Below are 27,228 nucleotides of genomic sequence, written 5' to 3' on the forward strand. Positions count from 1 at the left end.
CGTCTACAGTTACTGTTACATAATACATACTTACAAGAAATAAAAAGACATGAAATATTTGCATATAGTTACAAACTGAAGTTCAAAATCATTTTAAAATACATGTTCATACTCTGTATGAAACTTAAAAGCAATATATAATTAGAATAGTATTTACATAATTTTAAAAAATGCTTTGTACTAAGTAGTCTTATAAGTTTTTTTCGTATTTATCCAATGATCAGAGCAGACTACAAGACTTTAAAATTTGACAGTGAGCAGTTATATAGTTGGGGAAAATATTTTCCTAACAACACAATTACTGTACAATTTAAACCGACGCAGTACAGGTTACAATCTCTTCAATGTAATTAATATATATGTATATGCTAATGTATATGTTTCATATTAAAGAGATTTCTTTAAAGCATGATGCTTGTCCTGCATTTTTTAATCGTGTTCTTATGTGTCCCCTTGTAGAAACACATGTGAACAATTAAAATTTTTAAAAAATACCAGAAAGAGTAAATAAATAGTTTTTAAAAAAATTTTTTTTCAATTAATTTTTCCATGACACAAAGAAAAGACTATTCAATCTTGGGGACATTTTTGCTCTGAGAAGTTGATAATATTTTTTAAGAAATAAAGATAAGAAAAAAAAAAAATCACGTGCGCCTCCCTTTCCCCTAAAAGTTATGCTCATTTATTTTTTCCTAATTCCAGTCAGAAAGTCGGTGAAATTCGCAAACAGTTCTACTTTATGGTTGTATTTTTACCCTTTTACCATAATCAACAATTCACAGGGTTGGTTTGCTTCGATAATGTTTGACTTATAACTGCTAGTGGTGATGAATATTCTAAATTTCCTTTTCAGGCCAGAATCGAATGCTTACCAGAAAATGACCGGAGAAGTTGCAACAAATGGCTTCCGGCAGTTCTTGGTACTGTTGTACAAGGGATACCTCTTCCGGAAAAGACACTACATCGTCACAGCTTTCGAGATTGTTGTTCCCGTTCTCATCGCCAGTATACCTGTGATCATACAATCGGAAATGCTCGGATCGTTAGGGTGCAGGACCCGTGATCACATGAGACACAACGAAAATAAGTGGGAAAATGCTTCATTTTACCCAGAATTTGATCCGCTAACAAGTGGACAAGGATCGGTAACTGTTCTCTACAGCCCGTCGGACGAATTACCTGCAGGATTCGCGAACAAGACATTCGACACGTGGGTATATGGTCACAGATACAGTGCCAGGTATGAGTGGAGTAAGTATTTGCTTTTTACATGACAATCAACCATGTTTCGAAACATTAAAAAACACTCAGAGTAAAATTTCCTCAGGGGAGAGTGCTGTATCTTGGGACACTGCTAATTTCTAAGAATCTATATTTAGCAGCAATGTTTTTTGTAATCTCTAATGGTATCCTTCACCACTAGAGGGTGCTTTAGACAATCAGCATCAAAAGCGTTAAATTGATAATTTTTTGAGAGAAAGAAAATGTCATGACTCCAAAGTAAATATTTTCTTCATTTTTATTTCATTTTCTGTCCTTGTATTTGTAAAACTAATCAACTGAATTTTATTTTGTTACGAAAGAGAAATACTTCAAATATTTTGGTTATGAGAAAATAATGATAGTGCATCTACTTTGACCACCATTTTGGTTTTTCTTAAACCACGAGGTTATTGTACCTCGGGACGGCCAAACATATTGTACCTTAGGACACGTCCCAATGTACAACATATGCATGGTTCTAAAATAATTAAGGTGTGTTTAGGAACATGGAAAAAGTTCTAATCTGATGTATTCTTTTGAATACATTAAATGTTACGTAATGATTCATTAATTCATAATTCATTATTTACTATTCATTACCATGATTTTTCTTTTCTTTTTGTTGCAAAATTGGTTCAAGTACATGGCTGTTTCTTGTATTATGATGAGGGTCCATGGTACAACAGGATATGTCCCAAGGTACAATAGGTTGTTGTACCTTTGGACAGTTTGGAATTCTTACTTTAAATGACTGGCAATATTTTATTTTTAAACCGCCGGAATTAAAAAAATATATATATTGCAGAGAAATATGCTGGGATATTTTAATATGACTTTTAGATCTTAAATTTGATTTGAATAATTGGCGTTAAAACTTAAAATATGAAAAGTGTTCCTGCATATACGTAGTTCTGCAAATCTCCGTCCGATTTCTTGGTAAGGGGCTGTTCATAAATGATGTTACACTATTTTTCAAAATTTTCGACCCCCTTCCCATTTGTGACAGTACTTTTCATTAACTATTTTTTATAAATATATTCGTATTAAAAAATGCTTGATGTTACACTTCTTACTCTTTCTTTTCCCTTTGTCACAAAATCGCAATTTCACTAAACCCCCTCCCCCGGAAGCGCGACATCATTTCTCTTGTAGTAATCCACAAATATTTCTTCACTGTCAATCAGGATTGTTCAATTCATTGAGGAAAGTGGAAATGTGCGATCCTTTCGAGTCAGTTTGAAATTTGTGAATGGCAAGTGATCCATTTTTTGCCATGAAAGTGAGTGTTTGAAATTCTGTAACTTTTGATTGATTGAATATTATATAACAAAACCGCATATCAAATTGAAGGAAATTTAAAGTTCTACAACTAAGTCTTTGACAATTTTCATGAATACTGATCCTGGGAGGCACTAGGAGCTAATGCTTGACAAAAAAAGAGAATTTTTCCGAAAATCATCGATTTTTCATAACATATAGGGGGACCGGGGCAAGATGACTATGGTAACAATTTTTGTTGTTTATTAATTCATTTTTAAGGATAGTAAAATTAATTTCACATGAGCTGTTAGAGTAGTCCTTTGTGGTATTAAATATATTACCATTTAATTTTTCAAATAAAAATAATGAAGGATATTTTTATTTTATCATGACCCTAACAAATCGTCAGCTTGCCCCAGTACTGGGGCAAGATGACTTTGACCTTGGGGCAAGATGACAACGTTGAAAAAGGTTGAACACATTTTATGTTTTGAATATGTTACCAAGTTTTAAAAATGATAACTGTGTTTTTACAGCTTACAAAGTATCGAATTAAGCGTAACCCATTGGAGCGTAATGTTGAAGTGTTAAGTTGTGCAGCAAACAATAGACACAAGTAAAAATGCCATTTTTTATGACTGGAACATGCCTTATGCCACCACTCTTGACTTTTACAGCACTAGGTCCGTTCTTCTGTTGGAGGGTCACAATATTCCTCTTTACAAGCAGGGCATCTTATAACACCATTTTCTGAAGTTGATGCAACTGAATTGCTTGGCATGAATTGAACCTAATAAACTTGGACCTAAAGGAACTTAATTTCAGTTTTTTTACTCCCTTTTTAGCTTTACTTCCCTGTTTATTTTCCCTGTTTTTTTTTTTTTTTTTTTTTTTTTTTTTTTTTTTTTTTAATAATCTTTTTCGTCCTTCCGCCATTGCTCCCTGTTCTAACTTTTCTTTGATGGGTGTGCTTGTAAGAATGTTTGAGCTCAGTTTTCTGTTTTTTTTTTTTTTTCCTCACATTGTGTTGCTTTAGGCAATGCACTGAAATCAGAAACACTAACAGGCTTCTTTGGTGCATCGCAAGCGGCATTTGCCATAACTTCTGCCTAGTCCGGAGGGTTTTTGTTTTGCATTTCCACTCCCAAGATCTGAGGATTAGCGCTATTATTCTCAGTTCAATCGCCATCAACATCATAGTTCGCTGAAAACAATAGAATAATGAGTCTTGATCCCTCATTCTTTAAACCCTTTACCGTCAGTTTCAACTGTAGCTGGCTTGAAGTAAGGGCTGCTCAAAAGCCCACCAATTTTTTTTGTCTGTGATAGTTTGTCCTAGATGAATGACCATTAGTCACATGCTTGGCTATAATAGGTTTTTAATGGACAGGAAAATGACGTATCAGGAGCTAGAGACGATGCGATGTGTGCACTGTAAATACGATTCAGAAACGTTCCTGGAAAATAATAGGCAGCTGATGTGCCCAATTTCAGCCTGTAACATATCTTGCAAAACCAGGAACGCTTTCTGATAAAAATCAGTAACCTTTCTGAAATTGTCCTTGAAACTTTCTGAATTATTGGAAAATCTCCCCTGTTAAAGCCAATCATGTCTCGGGATCCTTCTAGAAATATTAAGTAGGTTTAATGTTATTGACTAGCGCTTTCCTGATTTACCAAGAAAGCGCCAGAAGCATTAGAACAACCATGGCCAAAGCACGCAAAAATTGCAAGCAAGTATAGTCCTGCCTGCAATTCCTGCTTCGCAAAGCTGCAACTGTCCAGTGACTTATTTGTTCCCTTTGGGAACTTAGACAATCCAGACAGGGCCGTACTCAAGCTAAAGCCGATACACTTAATAAACACTCTCAGTCAATCTTTAAACTGGTAGCAAAAAATAGTTTTCACACGAGTGAAAAATCCTCCTTTGTGCATCTTTTAGCAATTCTGCTGGATTTTATGGGGAAATAGGTCAAAACCTCTGAAATCCCGAAACGTTCCACGGAAATAAAACCAGTAAAGTTTCGGAATTTTTTTACAGTGTGGGGGTGGCAACCCAACTGTATGATAATGTTTTTTTCACTGCCATATAAGATAACCTGCAAAGTTATGAGAGATTTATGATTGTCAATAATCAACAGAGCAGGAGATTCTTTGCTTGGTTTAGTTCAGTCAACTAGTCATTTGGTCAACTAGTTTATGAATAGCCTCTGGTCACCGGCTTTGGAACGACACCTCCTTTGATTCAATGCGTCCTTTAATCTCAGAGGAGATAGAAGCGCAATGTCGCGTGAACAAACACACAGACAAATAAACGTTTACAGGATTTAATAAAATGGACAACATAGTTAATTTAATAATTTCCGAAACACGGGGCGAAATGACGAGCTCGTCATTTTGCCCCGCGTTTCGGCCCGTCATCTTGCCCCGGACTGCCTGTTTGAACGGATTCTTCTCCATTGTCATAAAAGAAGGCGATAAATTGACATTTATTCATGGTAATAGGTAGTATTTAAACTAAGTTACTCATAAATACTAAAGAGACATAATATAACTTATCTGTATCTGTAGCAGAGCTTATTTACGAATGCATAAAAGTTAGATCGTGGCAACGGTGAAAAATCAGAGCTTTAGAACTAACACAAATATGGCGATTTCAACGTCTCTATACTATTGCTGAACGAACAGCGGATAGGAGACCTTATAGTATGCAGCAGATGTTGTTAACTGGGGGGGGGGGGACGGAAAAAATAAGAAATTCGTCATCTTGCCCCGGTCTTCCCTACCCGGAAAATTATTGAAAAATTTGACATATATATGTAAAAGCAGTTTTGTGGGAAGTTTATTTAGCTTGAATTTTTATTTTAAACGCATTTTTTCCACCATTTCCGACATTTTATCGAAAAACCCAAAATTTTCTTTCCCCCTTCCCCCGCCACCTTAAGCTCACCCCTCTAGGGTCGGGGACTTTTAGTATGTTTACTTATTAACTACACCTAACAATATTCTGAAGTCAAAAATTATCGCATATTCCATGCACGCTACACCCCTGTTTTGAGCACTCATTGACTGGACTATTAGGGGAGGTTATGTTAGAGAATGTAAGGTTTCGGGTACGAAAATTTTCTGCAAATGCTTTGGTTCATTAAAAAGCACCAAATCTGACAGAACATAAGTCGCCTAGTGAAGCATAAATGTTACTAATTAGTTTCATATGCAATGAAATGAAGTTACTATTTCAAACAATTACTCCTAAAAGTAACTATTGAGTTGAAATGATTACATCAATTGTTTACGTTTTATTCACAAAGTATTTGAACGTATTTGTCTCCCCTTTACACCAGCCCCATGTATACGCATGCGTGTTCTCTTACCTGATAACTAATTGGTTTGAATTACGAAATCTTACTTATAAAACAAATTGCGCTGTCTGTTAAAAAATAACTGTTATATTATAAATTATTTAACATGATTTTTTTTTTAAACAGCGATAGAAGGTTTCAAGACAGAAGAAGAATTGGAAGACAAAGCATTTTTTCTTCAGCAGTCTCATCCGTATGATACTATCGTCGGACTAGTGTTTAATAACATGGACGGAAAGAAACTTCCAGACTCACTCGACTACAAAATACGATATGGAGGAAGTCAATCTTTTTTCACCGGTCTCAAGTATCGTATAAATGGTCCACAGAGAAATAACCGTAAGTAACAGCGCAAAAATTTCTCATTTTGAGTGCAGTGCCCGCCATTAATAGAATCACTAGACCATAAAATCAGCTGCTTTTTTAAATCGAATCTGTAAGAACAGAAACATTGCAATATCGAAGGATGTAAAAAACCATCCTTTAATAAAATCACTATCGACGTTTCATTAACTGAAACTTTTGGACATCATGCAGTATATAACCAAAAGTATTTGACCCCTTTAAAAAATTCACATTTTTACAGATTTCTTCAGAAATAAGCGACTAGTTGCTCTGCAATTTTTTCCATAAAAGTCATACGTCATTTGTCAATCTCCAATAAAAAAATTAAGTCTACTTTTCATTTAGGGGACCAGTAACAAATTTAGAAGAAAAAAAAGTGTTTGATCATCCTTTATTGTAAATAGCTGGAAATAATCTGCAAGTTTCAGAAATAAGTTCACAAACTACGTAGAATTTATTTTTCGTGAAAGTGTTTTTTATACCCACGGGAATATAAGCATTTCTTTCAAAAATACAAATTTTTTTTTTGAAGGTTTTCGGCTCATAACACGCAGAGTTTTCCGCCATTAAATTAAATTTTGTACTTTTTAGTGAAATTTTAAACATGTTTCAAAATAATTTTACTTTGTTGTTCTTTCGCAGCATATAGGGATACTATGTTCCTATCTTGGCAAGCAGCTGTAGAACAAACGTTCATCGAGGAAAAAATGAAAGAAAAGGGCAAAAGCATTTCTTACGAGGTAGGTGATAAAATAAAATTTTAGAAACTGAGTGTAATTACGGTAAAGGTCTTGAAGTAAGTTCTGAAATATTTGTAAGCAAATCTTTATTGCTAACAATGGGGGAAAAGTACAAAAAGGGTAGACTTGCATTCGCCAGAACTTAGATTGTTGATGAATAAATTTGAAAGCTACCAGATTTCCTACATGAAATTCAGTCTAAATTTAACTAGAATCTGCCCGTTTGTCTGTGAATTTGTGTGTCCAGAATATCGCCGAGCTAACACTAGTTGGTGTCAAATTAAACAATATATCACCAAATCGTAGCCAAGTTGGCAAGAAATTGCCAAGATAGCTAATGTTTAGTGACTAACTTTGTTGAAAAAAATGGCACTTTGAGAACAAACGCGTGTTTAGGGCCAAGCCTCGTTGATATAGAGGACACTTGCATTGTTCTGTTAAAAAATGACTCCTGGGAGCAATTCCACACGTCAGTGAACACATGAGTGCCAACACATGTGACTGAAGCATGCCACAAACTTTCCTTTATTCTGTGATTCTGTCATGGAGTTGATTAATATTACGAGTGACCATATATCATACGCTATGGTACCCGATAGTACCACCCGAGCTGCAGGTGCGGTATGCCGCCGCTGAAAACAAAGGTAGGATTAGATTGTCGTCTCCATTTAGATGGAGTACTGTCGCATTCGACGGGATCGGACTGTAACCGAATGGATCCAGATCGTCTTTAGTGACAAATCTAGATTTAGTTTGGACAGTGATGACAATCGTGTACTCTTGTGAGGGCCTCTTTGTAACGCAAAAATAGTGCCTTTGCTTTTCAGCGGCACACCGCACCCACATCTGGAACGGTGTTATGGGGTGCTATCGTATACGAAGCATTGGCCACCCCAATATTGAACAACAACACCGGGACTGCCAGAAGAACGTTTGTGGCATGCTTCAATCACATGTGATGGCACTCTTGACGGGCTGCCCGGTCATTCTTTAACAGGAATTGCTTGGTCACACATAGCAAAGCTGTCAGGGGACTTCCTCTAACACATTATCACCTTCTCTTGCCTGCTCGATCCTCCGATTTTTCACAGATCAAGTGATTCGCATTGGATGAACGGCAAGGTAGACGGCCTATGAGTTTAATCAAATATTTGGCGCATTTGTAGTAAGTGTGGAACGAATTGACGTAGGAATCGTACGATATTTTTAAGCGGTCAACCCTTGGTATTATCGCTTCGTGCATTCATACTAAAAGTGGCACAACAAAGTTCTTCAACTTCCATTCATTTGAGAATAAATTATCCTGTTATAAATGATCATTTCACTTTTATTTTGTAATCACTGTCTTATATCAATATTGTCCTCATGTATGTAAAATTTTGCTTCATTCTGACAACTTCTTGGTGCGTCGATTTTTTTTTTCTTGCTACAGTGTGCATTTTTATTCACACGTTACACCAGCAAAATGATGATACAATACGCTCCTGCACCAGGCCTCCTCTCCTTTTTTTTTTCTTTTTGCAAAAATTCTACATCTGCCTCCGCGTTTCAGTAGACTGGTTGCTTGGAAAAGTGTCTGGATATTCTGCCACACTTACTACAAACACGCATCTCATGCGTAATCCCACTTTTCTCAGTCCAATTCAATTTACTGTCTGTGAATTAGCGTCTAAGCTCTCTTTGTAACACAATCCGTAAACTAAGTTCATTTGGAAAGCCGTGAACCAAGTGAATTGAGGCACTCTGATTCACTTGCAATGAAGTGCACTGAGTGAAGCGAGATTAGGAATTCTGATCTTCAAACGCACTACTAAGTAGTGTGTTTGGGATCCCGACAAAACGTCCAGATCCAAAACGTCCACGGACATAACATCCATGACCAAAACATCCAACGGACAAAACATGCGATTGACAGAACGTCCGATGGACATAACGTCCAGCGGACATAACGTCCAACGGGCACAATGTCCGACGGACAAAAGGTCCAAGGATACAACGTCCACATTTTTGGACAGCTAGGACATAACGTCCAGTTTTCTGAGCAGGTGTGTTTGAAGTGAAACTTTTTATACGAGATCTTTGAAATTCTGATCGCCAAACTTTTGTGTGGCCGAAGTGACGTAGTTGCTTTTTTTTTGACGGAAAGTCGCACATGAGCTCATCTTGCTTTCTTTCCCTCTCGTTGTCCGTGGTTGCGTGTGCTGCGTTGAGTACAGTTGGTTATCAACAGAACATCCGTTGAAACACGCATTTCTAACCAACGCACTTCGAGTGTTGATTAATGTTCTCGTTGTTTAGAATCTATATTCTTCATTAAAATATACAATTTTGTAGTGAATATGCCTGAAAGTCTTGGCTTGGACTCGATCCGGGGTCCGATTGGTTCGAAGCTTAGCGCTCTACCGATTCAGTTGATTGATTTTAATGTAGATAAATGAATAATAAACACAATCTAAGTTATTAAAAAGGGATTGATGAACAATTAAAATGTTCCCCTTTAATACAAAAAATTCACTTCTATCTTGTGAAAGAAAGAAAGGATTCTATTTCCGGGGAACGCTCTAGGTCTGCAGAAGGCAGCGTCCGTAACGCAGCCCCATGGGGGGGGGGGGGACTTCTGTCGTTCGTCTTTACGACACACCCTGTTCTAATGAATTTTCAATTAATTTTACTTTTTCAGTTGAGAATGAACCGATTCCCTTATCCTGCCCATAAGAAGAACAACGATGACTTTAACGCCATCAGCATTATTTCTTGGGTTATTGGGTATGGGTTTCTGATCTTCATAGTCAACGCCGTTCGGAGAGTTACGGAAGAAAAGAGCAATCGCACAAAGGTATGTATAGAGATCTTTATCATCATCATGTTATTCTGATTTAGAGTGGAGAAGATGATTGAGTGTAGTTATACTGGTATTCGAAAAGTATCCCCACGATTTATGAAAATAGGTAAAAAATAATTAAGAAGCAAATTATGCTAGTGCAAGTTGTTTTCTTTTCTTTCTTCCTGTCTTTTTTTGTATCTAACCCTTAAGGGGCTATCCATAAATGATGTCACACTTTTCCTCAACTTATTGACTCCCCCGCCCCTCCACTTTGTCTCATGTGTTACGTGCTTTTTCAGAAACATCTAATATATAAAAATCTCCTGTTACGGTGTTAGTTATTGAACGTCTCCGTAACGGCTTGAGCGATTTTTATGACATTTTTTATGTGTATTTGGTAGGTATGAGAATAGGACACATAAAGTATATTTCATCTAAAATATAAAAATCTCCTGTTACGGTGTTAGTGATTTAACTCCTCCATAACGGTTCGACCGATTTTCATGAAATTTTTATGTGTATTTGGTAGGTATGAGAATAGGACATAAAGTAAATATATTTCATATCTCTAGGTAATTAGGAAGTCCCTTTTTAGAATTTTTTTCGCGACGCTCCGGCAAAATATCGGAACATGGCCCTACTAGATGGCGCTTCGGGAACTCTGAATGATTTAAAATTTTATTTACTAGTCGACCCGTGCGGAACTCCGCACTGTACTTCGAATCGTTTCATAACACATTTCGCTCTTTAAAAATTTCAAAGAAAGAATATTATGAAGAAAAACCGAAAAAAAGTAAGCGCACAAGAGAAGGCATGTAATTTGAAGACAACAGTAACAAAACCTCGTTAAATACAACGTTGTGATAATTTGATCATCGCTCCCCTTTTGGTTGTACGTATTTTCAATGCAAATATAAATATCATTAAAAGTGTGGCTGAGTGACACGTGAAAAATCAGTAATTTTGCATGTGAAAAAACAGGTTGTGGCAAATACAGTCCTGCCCATGTGAGCATCTGACGGAAAAAAAAGAAACATTAGAGAGATATTTAGTGGCACGGATTCGAACTGGCGCCATTCTGATTAACAGTACGACGCTCCAACAAACCTAGCAACTGTGCCTTCCTTTTCGAATGCTATACATTGAAGGAATGCGTAATAAAACACAGTAAAAAAGTTTTTCGTCGAAAAAAATATAATAAGACCATGCGTCTATGTTTTGTCAATAGCCAGCATGATACGATTTAAAATTATTCGTAAAACATGGAATTTGATTACAGAATGAGGAAGATCTCACGTAGCGATTGAAACAAACATTCTAGAGAAGTAATAAATTCGGTTGAAAAAATAAGTATTTTTATTTTTGAATATTCAACAATTTTCCATAGCAAGCTTCTTTAACCTGTACGGCTTAAAAGCCCACACTTGTTTTTCTTTTAATCGAACACTTAAAATTCAAAACCAAAACCATTTGAACTGAGTCCGTTTTTTAAGTGTAATTTTTCGAACGTAGACAAAATGTTTTTTTTTTTTCCAGCCGAAAGCAGAGGAGTAGAAAATGATTTCTTACTAATGAAGTTGATAATAATTTTAATGTTTTATATCGTATTCGAATGTAAAAGATTTACTGGTTGAAACTCGTAGTTTTAATTGGTGTAGTATTTTTTCATTTGTACAAAAGTTCGAACACTGCTATTAGAAAAAATCTACATTTCAGCATATAATGAAAATGTTTTTCTGCACAAAAAGGATTCCCTTGAGGTACATCTAATACTTTTTTTATGCTTCCATTATGCTCAGTGGTCTGGGCGGAGTCAAAGCTTAAAAAAAAGGGAAGAACACCCTTCGATTAGCAGTCAACTTATCTGAATGATAACTGTAGCCTTCATAAAGGAGTCGAAACACCAAATAGCATTCCCACTGCATTCATTTATTTTATTACGTGTGTTATCTGTTGTATGTTATGAGTACATGTACTGCGTAATAATACTGTAAATTTGCTATTATGTCGGACAGCCCGAACTGGCCCGAAGTTCAGACAGTTTATAGCCGAACGCTCTACCGAAAAAAAAAAAAAAAAAAAAAAACCCACAGGTAATCTTAAATTTTTTTTTCTTGCCGAGAAGTGTTTTTATTTTTAAGAATTTTTTTTTACAATTTGTTATCGCAGGCTGTTTGAACCGTTATGACTTAGATGGCAGCACGTGTTCATCATTTAACAGCACGGTTAAAATACAAAATAATTTGAACTAAGTTCTTTTTTAAGCGTAACTTTTCAAATGCAGTAAAAATGTGATACGCTATTTGTTTTTTTTTTTTTTTTTTTTTTTTTTTTTTTTTTTGCAAAAAGAGGAAAAATATATATCTACCCTTTAAATTGAGGTAGTATTTTTTTTATTTGTACAAAGAGTCAAAAACTCATTAGAAGAATCTATATTTCAACATAGGATTTATTATGTTTTACTGAACAAAAAACAATTCCAATGTAGTCTGAAATCTTAAACCTGATACTTATATTTTCGCTTACATTATGCTTTAATTTTCTTCCGGGAGCCAAAGCTTAAAAAAGAAAAACCTTACAATTGAGTATCAATTTAGCTCCGTGTTGCATCAAGTTTTCATAACAGCTAAGAGTGTTTCTACCTCATGTATTCCCTCATATTTGTTACTCATTGTTCATGTAATGCGCGATATTTTTCTAACTTTTTGATGCAGATTGTCCGGATGTGGGCCCGAACATGCATTCTCCTGGTTACCAGTCGAACGCTCTGCCGATCAAGCTATTCAGCTCTGTCGGTAACAGTGCAAGTTAAAGTTATAAATTTAACCGAAAACCTCATTCTGGTTCTTTAAAACAGGTTTTTTTGCCCGAAAAAACAATTTTTAGACCGTGGGTCTATTTTTCGTCAGTAGCCTGTACGATAAGCTTTAAAATAAGGTGTAACTCAAAGAAATCGATCAAGAATTGAGGAAAATCAGGCTACAGAAATAATATATAATTGCCATTTTCTATTTGTAACAAATAAAATGTTTGAAACTAATTTAAGCGAAATATTTTGATAATTGGGAGATTTGCGATTAAAAAATGGAAGAGTAAGGGGAGTTTGTAAATTTTGGGAACATAGGTATTTTAGATACCAAATAAAAGAAATACAGAAAAAAAAGGCAAAAAATCTAATACATAAAACTGTCACGTCACGACGTTTGTGTTTGAACCTCTCCGAAACGGCTCAACCATTTTTCATGAAATTTTTTATGTGTATTTGGCAGTTATGAGAATACGTCGTAATGTATATATCATACTGATAGGTAATTAGTGTCACTCTGTATAGAATTTTTTTTGCTACCAAGCGTTAAAATGACGCAACGCTTTGGCAAAACACCGAAAATCACACAAAGATTAAAAATTTTTGTTTGTTGCCATCTGCTATTAGTTAACAAATAAAATGTTTGAATAATTTAAGCAAGGCTTTTGCAATTATTTTCAATTTTGCTCTTTGGTTCTTTTGCAGGGGTATTTTGCTAATTCGCAACTCCAGCGCTCGAATACGCTACCTTGCGGTGATTTACAAAATTAAAGAAAAAGGTAAAACATTGCGTTCCACGTGTGTCTGTTGGTGAACATAGGCAGTTTGTTATGAGTAGTTATTAACGCATTCGATGTATCTTAGATTGCTTTCAGCAACAGAAATTGTTTCGTCCCGTTCTCGTGCGTCTCAAAATAATATTAGTTTGCATTATTTCCCTTTAAAAAGCGAGTTGATTTTCGTAAATGGCGAAAGCGTAAACACAAGAAAACTACTCTGGATTAACAAATTTCGCATTATCAACGAATATGCTAATCTGTTCGATGCATTTTTTTTCTTTTTCTTTTTCTTTTTTTTTTTTTTTTTTTTTTGATCGACGATAACGTTATACAAGGTAAATTTATTTTTATTGTTTTGTATGAATTTGTAACAATATGGATTTTTTTAAATCTTAAGCTCGAAAGAAGGATTTAATAACATTAGTAGAAGAATTAGGACTTACATCTCCGCCTAGTTTTAAAATAATTAATTTAACTAACCTTATTTTACTGCAGCAAGCAGCATTTAGTTAGAATGGACAGTATGCAAAATATTATCGTAGAACGAAATGAAAAATGTTTAACTGAGGAAAAAGCGTCAGAATGTCAAAAACAAAAGCTGAGAATTTTCATCGCCATCTTTACATTATTCCATACATAATGAGCTGAAGAGTTCGCTAAAAATTTGTTTAGGGTTATAGTTTTAGTATTGTGCGAGCAAAAAACACTTGGCGAGATTTCGCATGTCAGTTAAATCATTATCATTAGTGAATTAAAATGGTAGAAAGATTACAGAATTCGATAAGTTTAAAGAAATAATGGAAGATCAATAAAAAAGAAAAGTACCATCATATATCCGTGAGAACTTTGTTGATGATTTGCATAGCATGACAGAATTAAATCATAATTCAGTAATTAGAAACTTACGAAACAGGAAAAGTTTTAATTTACCGATTCGGCAATTTGAGAAAAATAATTCAGCTACAAATGCAAAAAAATAAACGCTAGCCATAGAAGTATCATCTTCCTCTTTTGGTAATAATTCGTAATGTCATATAATTAAATTATCTAGCATTTAATGTTATTCTTGTCAATCTTATAGCCACAATGAAAATGTAGTTCCACCAAGAATTGATAAATATCGATTTCAACATCGTGGAAATGGCTGCTTAGAACTACGAACTACGTAATTTGCATTAATTTCTGACGTTTAGTAATGCTTCTTGAATTCTCATTTCTTTCTACATGGACCACAATATCCACAAGACTTTAAAAATTAATTTAAAAAGAATAAAGCAAAAAAATCATGCATACAAACAAAAATTACTAGGCTCATTAGCGTTTTCTACGCTACAGCAAGCGTTTGTTTTACCTTTTTCATCTGCCATTAGACAGTGGCTGCAGTGCCCCCTATAGTTTGTTGGAGTTGCGAATGGGGTTTTTTCCTTCAGTCAAAAGTACTACTTTTAGTCACTGAAATTGATAGAATAAGCACAAAAAAAAAAAAAAAAAAAAAAAAAAAAACATGGACCCAGAAAATACTTTTATTTTTCCAACAGTTATTTTTAATTATTTTTTTTAAATGGCTGATTTTTCAAACAAGGCGTGGTCTTTATGACGTCACAAATGATGCACTTTGGTGCATCTTTCTACCGCGTTTCCACGTTATGATAATAAAGAACCGAATTAATTGTTGCACTCTACTCTTGCTATCAACCATATCGTTGCCAATACACGTGAGTAAAGATGCGAGTTAAATACAGTAAATTCTCGATAACTCGGTAAATTACAGGCTTCAGACAGTCTATGGTGCAATGTAATTTCAGAAGAATAGAAAAGAAAGCTTCCCACAAATACGATGAAAAATTACTGTCATTCACTAAGCGTCAAAGCAAGTTATAAGTTACGACATTTGTTTGTTTTACCTTTTTCATCCGTCATTAGACAGTGGCTGCAGCGCCCCCTATAGCTTGTTGGAGTTGCGAATAAATGGATAGTATATTCGTAAGCGCGTAAGGTGGATACATTCGCTGCGGGCACGCTCATTTCGCGACAATCATTCAGGTTCTCCTTCTTTACTTCTATTTTGTTTAAAATTATTATTTCTTATGTAAAACGTAGTAATCATAACTAGATAACATAGACGGACGCAGATACATTCGCTGCTGCAAGAAAATATTTGGTGCTGTGCGGATACATTCATTGCGGACATGCGCATCTCGCCGTAATTGCAAGTAATGTTCTAGTTTCCCATCTGCCTTTTTTTCTTTCTGTTAAAAAATTACTAAAATGACAATCCTCCCTTATTTTCTCCTACTCATCGAGTAGTGATAACTGAACAATTCTTTTCATGAGGCTTAGTATTTCTTTTTTTCTCTCTTTTTTTGGCGCTCATATCAAATCTCAAAAGCACCTATGGCTTTAAAGCTAATCATATGGGGCCAGCAAGTTAACAATTGCCGTATTCTTTTAAGTTTGCACCGCACCCGGCGTGAGCACCGCGCTTTAAATTTAACAAACAATGTGAAAGAAAAGTTGTTTATGTTAGTTTTTTTATTTTATTGTTTTTTTTTTTTTTTTTTTGAAACGATATCTGGAACGCAATTTAAACAGATAAAATATTTCAAAAAAAGAATTTCTTAACAACTTACTGATAGTTAAATACCCTAAATCCGACAACCACGGACTTTGCCGAATTTCGGATCGCTGCCGAAAATTTTGACATTGCGCATGAAAAAAACTTTGAAAGATCGCCTTTATGGATGTTTAAAAAAGTTATGAACTTACTTTGAAATAATTAGGGTATAAACTCGCTTAAATTTCAGCACTTTAGTCCAAACAACGATGCTTAAAGCAAGAGATTCGGTCTTTACCGCGAAATAAAAATTCCGCAAATTTTCCTGATATATACTCGAAAATGTGGACATTTTTTTCCGATTTTAGCTCAATCCTGTTAACTAAAAACCCAAGCAATAAAACGCATTCTGGCATAATTTCATGTTATCTTCCTGTTATTTAAAGACTTAAATAGACGTAGAAGTTGAACTGTGCGAAAAAGGCGGGACACGCAGATTGTGAATTCATCCATTTTTTTGCATAGTTAATAGCTTGGAAAAAAAAAGCGTGTTTAATAATGTTACCAGAAATTCAAAAGGGGGGAAACTTTGTTATTTTTTATTCAAAACAAATTTTGAACACAATTCCGATCATTTCGAAGAAAATTCCTAACATTTTATTTTCCTTCTTTTCAAAATAGTTTATTTTCTGTAAAATGTTTTAAAAATAAACATCGTATGCGCCGCATCTGCTGTATCCGCCACATCGGCAATTTATAAATTTGTTTCTCTCGTTAGCGCTGCGGCGCTTAGGCACGAAAATATAGTATAGCTTTGGAATCCTTGTGTGCATTGGGCTATTAAGGGACCAAAGGAAGATGGGGGACTTGTTCCTAGTGGTATCTCTCATCTTCATAAATAACATTCTTGCTACTAGATTTATTGCACTTGTTTTTGTCCCCTCCCTCAGAAGAGCATTTCCAAGAAGCAGCGAATCGCTAGTTTTTCCTTTGTTCTCAGAAATTTGGGTATCCTATTGATTTCTTGACTTGACAGCTTAAGAAGAGAAAGGTCCCACCATTGTATAATCTGCACAGTGGAGATATAATTCCCAGAAATATGCGAGCTTACGAATGTAAAGATATCCGCTAAAAGAAACTTAGTTTTAAAGTTTTGAAATTTAACTTAGGTCTTTGCATCCATAGGCTCACATAATTGGCATGAAAATTAGTTCCTTGTAACCTCAAAGCATATACCTGCAGTTATTCGCAATTTTGTGCTTTATAACGTTGTTTTAGCCAACGAACTTTCACAAAATGTATTTACTTCTTGTGATTAAAAATGTTTTTTTTTTTTTGGAATCCAATCTCCCCCCCCCCCCCGTTTTTTATTTACTTGATAGACAATTATTAGCTTGCAGATACTTTTGAGTTGCGTGCGCGGATACTTTATATTTTCATCTGACTCTGGCGGACAGCCCCCTAACTGGTGAGATAATTTTTTCTTTTCGTCTTTCCTTTATTTTGATTATAAATTTTTTTTTTTTAACGTAAGCAGTGAGGTGAACTGTAGGTAACTCCAACATCCACTATTCTTACATCCCACTAAGCTTCACCTACCCTCATTAAGTTTCCAAAAATTGTTACCATAGATGAAGAGTAAAAGTTGTAAATAAAACGTGAAAGTAAGAATTTCTACCTCTTTCATGTGACCTAATCAGGGATGCCAGGGGTTGAAAGGTGCCCAAAGAATGAGTAATTTACCCTAATCGATTTTCCACATAAGTTGTATAAAAAAATTTAGGTAAAAATATTACAAATTCGATGGTATAGGGTTGCACTAGCAAAAATGGTCCAATCATAGGGTTGACGCTATTCGAAGTTTCAATAATTGAAACTTCGAATTGCGACATAATTTATTTACTCTTCATTTATGACAACAATTTCCGTAAACTCGGTGAGGGGTAAATTATCTCCCTCCTTTGGAACCTTTTAGCTCCTGACAACCCTGATTAGGGACCCGATAAAGGTAGGCAACCTTACTTAGGCGTTTTATTTCCATCTTTTACTCTTTATTTATGATAACAACTTTCGAAAACTAGATGAGTAAATTACTCATTTTTAGGCACCTTTCAACCCCTGGCAATCCTGATTAGGTCACGTGAAAGAGGTAGAAATTCTTACTTTTGCGTTTTATTTACAACTTTTACTCTTCATCTATGGTAACAATTTTTCGAAACTCAATGAGGGTAGGTCAAGCCCAGTGGGATCTTGATCCATTATGTTTTTTTTTCTGCTCTCCAGGGAATCTAACAAACCTAAGTATGGGATCTTCCGATGATTTATGTATTATCTTTATCTTTACTAATAATAAAGCTGAAAGTATCTCTGTCTGGATCTCTCTCTGTCACGATCTCTGTGCCTCGCATAGCGCCTAGACCGTTCGACCGATTTTCAAGAAATTTGGCACAGAATTAGTTTGTAGCATAGGGGTGTGCACCTCGAAGCGATTTTTCGAAAATTCGATTTTGTTCTTCTTCTATTCCAATTTTAAGAACATTTTCCCGAGCAAAATTATCATAAGATGGACGAATAAATTACCAAGTTATCATAACGTGGAACAGTAACATGGGCAAGCCAATTGGCGAGAAATTCATCATACATTATTTGTAAATATACAGGCGAACCAAAAGGTATTTTAATTAGAAAATTAAAATACTACGGGCAAAGCCGTGCGAGTGCTACTAGTTTATCTATATAAAAGAAACTGAAACTGCTGTAAGTGACTTACCAACATAATGCCATTAAAAAACGTTTAAAATATAAAAAAGGTGCTTACGATCAAAAAATTTCTTTTTTGAGTTACTCCTTTCTTGAGAAGTAAAATGATGTAGTGTAATTAAAAGTAGATAAACAAAAATGCTAAAAAGGGAGTTGAGGTACAGTATCTTTTTTTTTTCTTAGGAAAGAAAAACTCATTCTAAATTATTTAATTATTTTAGGAAATTGTAAGTGCTTTAAATATTTCTTTTATTCAGAAATGACCAGATTTGGGAACTCTTGTCTTTCGGACACCTTAAGTAATCCTTTTTTAAATTTTGTTTATATTACGTATTACATTTTCTGTTTTTTTTTTTTTTTTTTTTTTTTTTTAACATTAATTTTATCTATTTATTTTTATCATTTTGTTTAGCCTTCAATGTTAGTTTATCAGCAAAGATTTAAAACATATTTATCAGTTCCTTTCTTATACAAGACAAATTCCCTTTGTATCTTGACTCTGATAAACAATAATGAATATGTATTATTATCTAATTTACAAGTGCTTTGACGTGTTTCTCATCGAAGTTCATTGTCATTTAGGAAAACAATATTTCTATTTATTTTTATGTTATAGAATCTAACATCAATTCTTACATAATATACTCTTTCGCAGTGTTAGCATATAGTAGATTGTTACACATACTTAATGTAACCAAGAATTTTGTAAGCTTACTTTTTCTTATCTTAAACTGCATTGATTTTGAAGCATTACTTACCATTGACATTCCTCTTCAAGTCATTTTACTAACTTTTGCGTTCTGATATGCTCAGATTTTAACCTTTTAAGACACGGCGACTTTGTTGGAAACCAATGTTTATCCTTTTCGTCTAACTCACATAGTAGATGTAGCAATTGGCTGAAAAAAGAAAATAATAAAAAATTGGTGTCCTCAAACGAAGCGTACTGTGCCTCAGTTTTGTGCGACGACATTTTTGAAATAAAAGCCTCCAAAATAAAAATTTAGGCTATGTTTACCAAAGGGGGGCTATGTAGCCTAAATTTAGGACCAATAAGGCCTAACTTCTATTTAGAATAGCAAAAATTCGCCAGGTCGTCATTTTATCATCATCTTAAAGCCGAAGTGGTGATAAAGCGTTATCAACAAGCAGTTTTTTTGGCAACAGTCAAAAGTGTAGCAACAATTTTTAAAAAAAGTCTTGTCAAAATTGCATGATCTTATTTTACAGTAAATTTAGTTTCTTCATGGTTCATTGTGGTTTACTCGTATAAAAAAAGTGTTATAAGTTCTTGATTTGCTAATTTATGTAGTTCACAAATTCAAAAAGAAAAATCACTGTCTACCGTTATTTTTTTCTGTGATTTGACAACTCCAGAATGGTAGACTGTAGCCCAATAAGGTCATGATTGGCATGATTAGGGATCCGGTGTCCTTATTAAGACATTGAAGAATCGGATGACGGATATAATCCTCTGCTGCATAAGCTACCCATTTGTGCACGAAGTGTACCCAGGAGTGACCGAAAAGAAAATTAGAACTCATGGGTGCCCCGAATGTGACGATAGATATTTCTTCTTCCCATTGAAATAGTAATGTTTTCGAGGGTATGAAAAGTGGTGTCATATTTTTAGTGACAATAAAGAATTTTTCTTTTTTTTTTTTTTTCAGTTTGAAAGTACTTCTAGGTGTTTTTTCAGAATTGGCCTTATTGGAAACCCGTGTTTCTAATAAGACCAATTCGCCTTTTTTTTTAAACGGCTGACAAACAAACTTAAATTTTCACGTGTAATGATTTTCTTTCTTATTTTTAGTCAGTGATTTCATGAATGTACGAAAATTGGAGCCGCTTGAATCCAGGGCCGGATTAGCCATAGAGCAGAAGTAGCAAATGATACAGGCTCCGCGCCATGCGAAAAAAAAAAAAAAAAAAAAAAATTCAAAGAAAAAAAATCCCTTTAAAATTATGTCTTTTCTCTCTTGCTCTTCCTCGCTTTTTTCGGATGCAGCTTTTCTCAGCAAAAATAAATTTATTTCCAGATAAATTTAAAATTTTTTTTTCATAAAAGTTTGAACTTGTAACGTATACTGAATAAAACCATCTGACCATTTCCGTCGGCTCTGGGCGGGAGGGGTTTTCTTGTGTCTTTTGAAGACGAGAAGAACCTTCAAAATAACTAAGATTGAGAACAAGTTAGTCACACTCCTCGAACTCAATGTATTTGTCTTTTTACCTCTATAGGTCTGCCGAAACCCTAGCAATAATTGACCTTTCGGTGTGGGTTTAGGGCTTTGACTTAATTGTCATTCTAAGACGTCTAGACATTGGATGCAAAACGTCTGGACAACTTTTGAAAAAAGTTTCGTCAATTACATTTTGACTAAAACCAGTGGCGCATTTACAGGTTTGGGAGCCCTTTGTCTGACCCAAAACAACACATTTTGCATCTGCGCTTTTGAATTTTCTTCGAGGTCCCTATGGTCTTGGGGGGGGGGGGGGGGCTCGTAATTGACACATTTGCGACATAGTAAATCCGCCGCGACAAGGACTGCTCTGCCTTCTTGCTAAACTTCCCTTTTAGATTAACCCATTTTTACCCATTTTGTTCATTTATAATTTACCTTTTGAAGGCAAGCACTTGTGACTGAAATCCGGCTTTATGCTGCTAAAGTCAAGCTGAGACCTGGCGCGAGGCAACTGTATCGATGATTACAAAAAAGAAAAAAAAAAGCTTAAAAATAATATTTTAGTTAGATAAGTCATTGTTCTGAAAAAGGCGACTACTTTAAACATAAATTGGCAATATCTCATCCTGTTCTTTTTTTTCTTTTTAAATGCTAAACGATTTAACTTTCCAATCCCTTTTTTTCCCCTTGCATTTTAAAGCTGTTTGTTACAAAAGCAACCTAAGATTTTTTTCGATACATACTGAAATCGTTTGAAATAGAGTTCTCTTGTGTACTTAAGTAAATATCTTTATTTTTTTATTGTTAAAATGCTGTAATCATTCATTAAAACCTATGTTCTTGATTAGAGAAAAGCTCCCTATGAATGGATGTCAAAAGGTTTCATCTGCTTTGCATAAATATGTCAATTTGTTTTATAAGAATAACTACATTACTTCTATTATTTCACTATTACTTGTTTTTCTTTCAACAATTTATAATACTGTTTGAAAATTTAGTTCAAAATAATTTCAATTACTTTTTAATTCTATCATAAATACGCATATGTTTTTAAGAGTGATTTTAAAAATCTTATGCTAAGTGGTTGCTGGAAGTAAAGTATGTTTTAAAAAATTCATATAACTTTCCATATAGAAAAATTTAATATACTGTTTTGTAGGGTTTTTTTTTCAAAAAAATTAACTTGATATGTTTTTTTTTAAAAACATTTTATTAAAAAACGGCATCATTTTAAAATTATATCTTTAGTTCAACAATTTACACAACTTAAAACGTTTAAAATACTGCATTTTATACAAACATACAATGGATTTCAAGTAGAGCAAAGGAAGGAAACCACAAGCATTGGTAACGTAAATCAGGGAAATTTGATGAACCTAATCAGGGAAAAGTCAGGGAACTTTTTTTCACAGTTCCTGTCGCCACCCTGTGCACCCTCACACTAAAATACCTTCACCGTCCTGATTAACTGATCCAACTAAGTTCTTAAGATTAAATTCCTCATTTTTTCTTCTATTTACAATTATACAACTATTTAACCCAAAATGTTAAATTTATTTTCATCTATAAGTAAGACGTTGTTCCAAAACGATTTGAACTTCTCTATCATTGATATTACGACGGAAAGCGTAAGATTACTGTTTTTCGCACGAACAAGAAAATTTCTGCGGGAAGAGGTCCCATTTAATCCAACTAATCAGAGAACTTGGCGAACAATTTTAGGTGAAAATTAAACGTAAAATGTTTCATTCAATTCTGCAGAAACTTTTTAGCACTCAAATGTGTATTTTTCATAATTTTTTTAACTGTAAACCTCCGATCACGTATTGTTAACTTTGCCAGTTGACCTTTTCTTACCTTGTTTTCGATCCGATTCTTGCCTTTAAAGCATTTTAGCAAGCACTTCACTAAAGAATGATATAAATTACCTAATTTAGAGACATTTCAAACCAATTTATGGCTGTTATGAGGGAAAAAAATCAAATTTCGAATAGTGTTTGTTGTTTTTTACGCATACCTACTATTTTAAAATAAGCAGAATATTAGTGAATAAATAGACAAAAAATTAACGGCAAATGACTTTACAGTGTCATTACAATGCAAAAATAATAAAAAAAACCACATATGCTAATTTTAATCAAATTTATTCGAAAATATTTCAGTGTACGATGACTTTTGTGGCGTATTTTTTCTCTTTCTCTTCGTTTTTTGACAAATTTCAAAAATAAAACCTGGCAATATTAAAAAAAAAAAAAAAAAAAAAAACTACTGGATTTTATTCAGAATGGCATAGGAATGGTGTAAAGAAAATTGGACTTCATATTCGAATTCACTTTTGCGTTATTTTGGTTTTACTACAAAATTTCAAGGTGTACGAACACTTTTGGGAGCCACTGTATTTGCTTTAGGAACTTTCCTGGTAAATTAAGGTGTCAAGGTCAAGCTAATTCACTTAAGATTCTTGAGTTTTACCAGTTGGCTTTGATTGGGAAGGTTTCGGAATTTTTAGAAGCATTTCAGGTTAATTTCAGGAAATTTAAAAACTTTTTGTGGGAAAATTTCCTGTTTTTTGCGAGTTATGTTGCTGGCAGACTTTGGACATATTAGCTGCAAATTAATTTCCAGGAGTCGTGTTTCATTTTTTTTTTTTTCTTTTTTTTATAATGAAGCGGTTGGGTTTTTTTCTTGAAGGTCGCTACAAGTTCATCGAAATAATACGCAAAATGTGAATGTTTGGGAAAATACTGCTGGTAAATTAAACAAGAAGTTCTGTCTAGAATTAAACGAGCTTACTTTACCGTATACCAATATCGACTTTCTAGTATCTGATCAGTATTCTCAAAATTAGCTAAAATTGTAAATTATTTCAAACATATTTTTTAATATTTTAAACTGATTCGAGAAATAAAGTATGCCTCACTCATCTAAAGAAGTAGATACGTAAAAAATAAATAGAAGAACAAATAAAATAGCAGAACCTTTTAAACAAAGCAGCTAAACACATTTTTTCCCTCAAAAAAAATCTTCAACCGCTTTCAAAAAGGAAAAAAAAAAGAATTCAAATTAAAAACTCATTAAAATAATCATATCAAAAAAAAAATCGTTTGTTTTTCCCCTGTTGCCAAAAAAATTTTTAAGAATGAATTAATGTACTTTCAAAAATAAATAAAAACAATAAAATGTCAACTTAAAGAAATAATTTTCATTGTCAAAAAAAAAAATCGTCTGAGCATACTTTTATGTAGAAACATAAAGGACTCCGAATTTCTCCGACAAAAACTGAATGCATAAATTAAAACTTTAGCTTGAAAATAAAATCAAAACATATTTAAAACAATTATTTCACAGTATAAACCATGGCTGTGGAGTCAGAGTCGGAGTCCATCTGATTTTGGGACAAAAGAGAGCCGAAAGTTTTAAATTCAAAGACTCGAAGTTGAAATCGGTCATTTCCCCAAAATGTCCGCAAGTCTGCCAATATTTGCAGAGACGGAGTAGGACTTATTATTTGATACAGGAGTTGGAGTCAGAGTCGAATATCCAAGAGTCGGAGTCAGCCATTTTTCCTCCGTGCATAAATTTTTGCCAAAGCTACGAAGTCAGATTCAAAGTCGGGAAGTCGGAGTCCGAGTAACTTTCGGGCACTGGAGTCGGAGTCAGGAGTGCCAAAATTATCGGAGTCGGAGTCGAGAGTAGGTCGTCAAAAGCTATTTACGTAAAAAGTTTGTTTGAAGTAAATCCGCCATTAAGTTCGGAATCTGTATTGACTTTCAGTTTCCCCTTAGGCGCTAATGTTAAGAGATTCGAACTGTTCAAAATTGAACGAAAACTTGTTCAAATCAAAAAGATATTTTCGATACATGTTTTTCATCAAAAGCTTTTCCCTACAAAGTTTGTTTGGAGCCACTTCACTTCTAAGTTCAAGATTTATTTTTGATTTGAATTTCCCCGTAGGCGCTAATGTTAAGTTTTTTGAACTGTTCAAAATTGAACGAAAAATTATTCAAATCAAAAAATGAATTATGGGAATGAGATGTCCTCGCCGAGATCTTTCTAACAAAAAAAAATTTGTTCGAATCGGACCATTCATTCAAAAGTTATTAGGGGGGGGGGGGACAGACAGACCGACAAACATTTTTCCCCATCTCAATACCCTACTTTCCAATTTTTAATTCTTCAATATTTATCTAACTATTTTATTTATTTTTGACTTTTTTTTGTTTTTCGAGATATTTTTAAGATATATTAAGCCTTCTTTCATGCTTTTTTCTTCTTTCTCTGACTTTTACTGGGAAAGTAGGCTAAAAAGGGAAAAAAATCCAGGCTCGTTATTTTCAACCAAAAACGTACAAGACACACATATCGCACCCCGACAACAAAAGTGATTCAACTTAAAATTTTGAAAAAATGTTCTATAAGTCACGTGTTCTCAAACTTATTCGACTCGCGGCACCATTTGAAGAATTAGAACTTTTTCACGGTACCCCAGTCCATTTCTATTATATAAGGTAAGTGCACCAAATAACACCTTAAGACAACCTTGAGGTTCATAACCTACTATCTCGCTCATTCATGAATCATTAAATTGGCTTCAGCTTTTGCATGCTCACCAGATGACTCATATAACTAAGAAAAAAAAATAAAAAGTGAAAATTTAAGTTTCAATTATGCTTTTCAGTAGTTTTAACGAAGAAAGATGGTTTATCCTTGTTAGGAACACAACTTAGGCTTTAAGAACAATGAAGAACTTTTTCCAAACTACCTAACTTATACCAAACTACTTAACCTACAAGTGATTCATGTAGAAACTAAGTTTACTGTAAAATGCGGTCAGGTAGTTTTGACATCACTTTTGTCAAAATTGTGTAATTTTCGTCTGTAATAACTTTCGTTACATGGTTTCTGTTTCTTTCTGTTGCCTGGTAATTAGAAACTACTTATTGATAACACTTAATCATCAGTTAATGTTGATGATGAAGTCATGATCTGGAAAATTTTTATTATGCTATATCAATGAGGAAACGACCTTATTGGTGAAAATAACCTTATTTTGTATACCCACCTTAAATATATATTGTTGATACCGTGGACATTTCGCGGCACCCCTCGTCTCTTCATACGGCACCTTAGGGTGCCGCGGCACCCAATTTGAGAACCCCTGTTCTAAGTATTGATTTAATATGTAAAAATAATGCTCTTCCTAGGCACAAAACTTATTTAAAGTTACCTTGCAGTGTTGGTGTCATATGGCGGAAAAACCATTTGAGGCAGTGGGAAGCAAAGGGTTGTAAGTGGCAAAATTAAAAACTTAGAGATAACCTGTACAAATGCTAGGTGAACCTCTCCTCTGTCTTGGGGCAAGAGATAGTACTCGTGGTTCTGGTAGGTGCTGATGTACAGCATGATTTTGAAAACCTTTTCAATGAAAGCCTACTCAGGACCGCAACTGTAAATGTGTTTCACTCAAAACTTAAAAATGTCCACTTACATCCCTTTCTTGGGGCCTCCGTGGCTCTGTGGTAGAAGCTTCCTCTTCTAAGCCGGAGGTTGTGGGTTCGGTTCCCGCCGGTACCCTGGGTGTTATTTCCTTCTCTTGTATTGTACATCTTTCCTGTGTATGTCCGGAGGCAAGGCGCCTGGCTCGCAGTCCTCTATGTATGTGAAGCTGTTTAGCTTATAAAATAAAAAATAAAAAACATCCCTTTGTTTCTCACTGCCTCATATAATCAATGCTGAGGTATCATTAAAATTAAGAAGAAAAAAATATTAATTTTAATTCTGCGTGATTAATTTAGACACTTAAAACCATTCTGTAATTTTTTTTTTTTCATTTGTGCCACTTTTGTTGTCAGGGTACGATATCCTCTAAGGAACATTTTTCATGTTGTGCAGTATTTTTTGCGTGTGAAACCATTCAATGTGTTTCCATTTTCAGGAGCTTCTTAAAATGATGGGCATGAAAGACCTCATCTACTGGAGCAGCACGTTTACAAACTTCTTTTCTGTCGGAGCCTTTTCGATGCTCATCATCGCCATCGTTTACAAATCACCAGTCAAGTGCTCCATGGTGTTTTTGGAAAATACTGACTTTTTCCTCCTCTTCATTTTGCTTCTGCTCTTTATGGCTCAACTAATCTTATTCTGCTTCGCTTTCACAACATTTTTTAATAAACGTAAGTTTTAATCTTTTCACCAAAGCCTTTGACGTTAGAGCTAAAATTTAGAAATTAACTGAAATGAATTGAGTAATGACGGGATAGCTCCCACTATTTACCACACGCAAAAAAAGATTATATATATATATATATATATATATATATATTAGGGTGGAACGAAAAAAACAAAGTTT

General features: G+C 34.3%; 1 protein-coding gene across 1 annotated transcript in view; it reads left to right on the forward strand.

The window, feature by feature from the left end:
• The window catches only part of LOC129217491 (phospholipid-transporting ATPase ABCA3-like), a 161,855-nt gene that overhangs the window by 16,558 nt on the left and 118,069 nt on the right, over positions 1-27,228 (forward strand). The window contains exons 2-6 of the mRNA XM_054851803.1: positions 854-1,251; positions 6,012-6,224; positions 6,873-6,970; positions 9,651-9,806; positions 26,815-27,052. Coding sequence (XP_054707778.1) covers positions 854-1,251; positions 6,012-6,224; positions 6,873-6,970; positions 9,651-9,806; positions 26,815-27,052 — 1,103 coding nt within the window. The remainder of the gene's footprint in view (positions 1-853; positions 1,252-6,011; positions 6,225-6,872; positions 6,971-9,650; positions 9,807-26,814; positions 27,053-27,228) is intronic.

This window comes from Uloborus diversus, chromosome 1, assembly GCF_026930045.1.
Source record: "Uloborus diversus isolate 005 chromosome 1, Udiv.v.3.1, whole genome shotgun sequence".
Taxonomy (NCBI): domain Eukaryota; kingdom Metazoa; phylum Arthropoda; class Arachnida; order Araneae; family Uloboridae; genus Uloborus; species Uloborus diversus.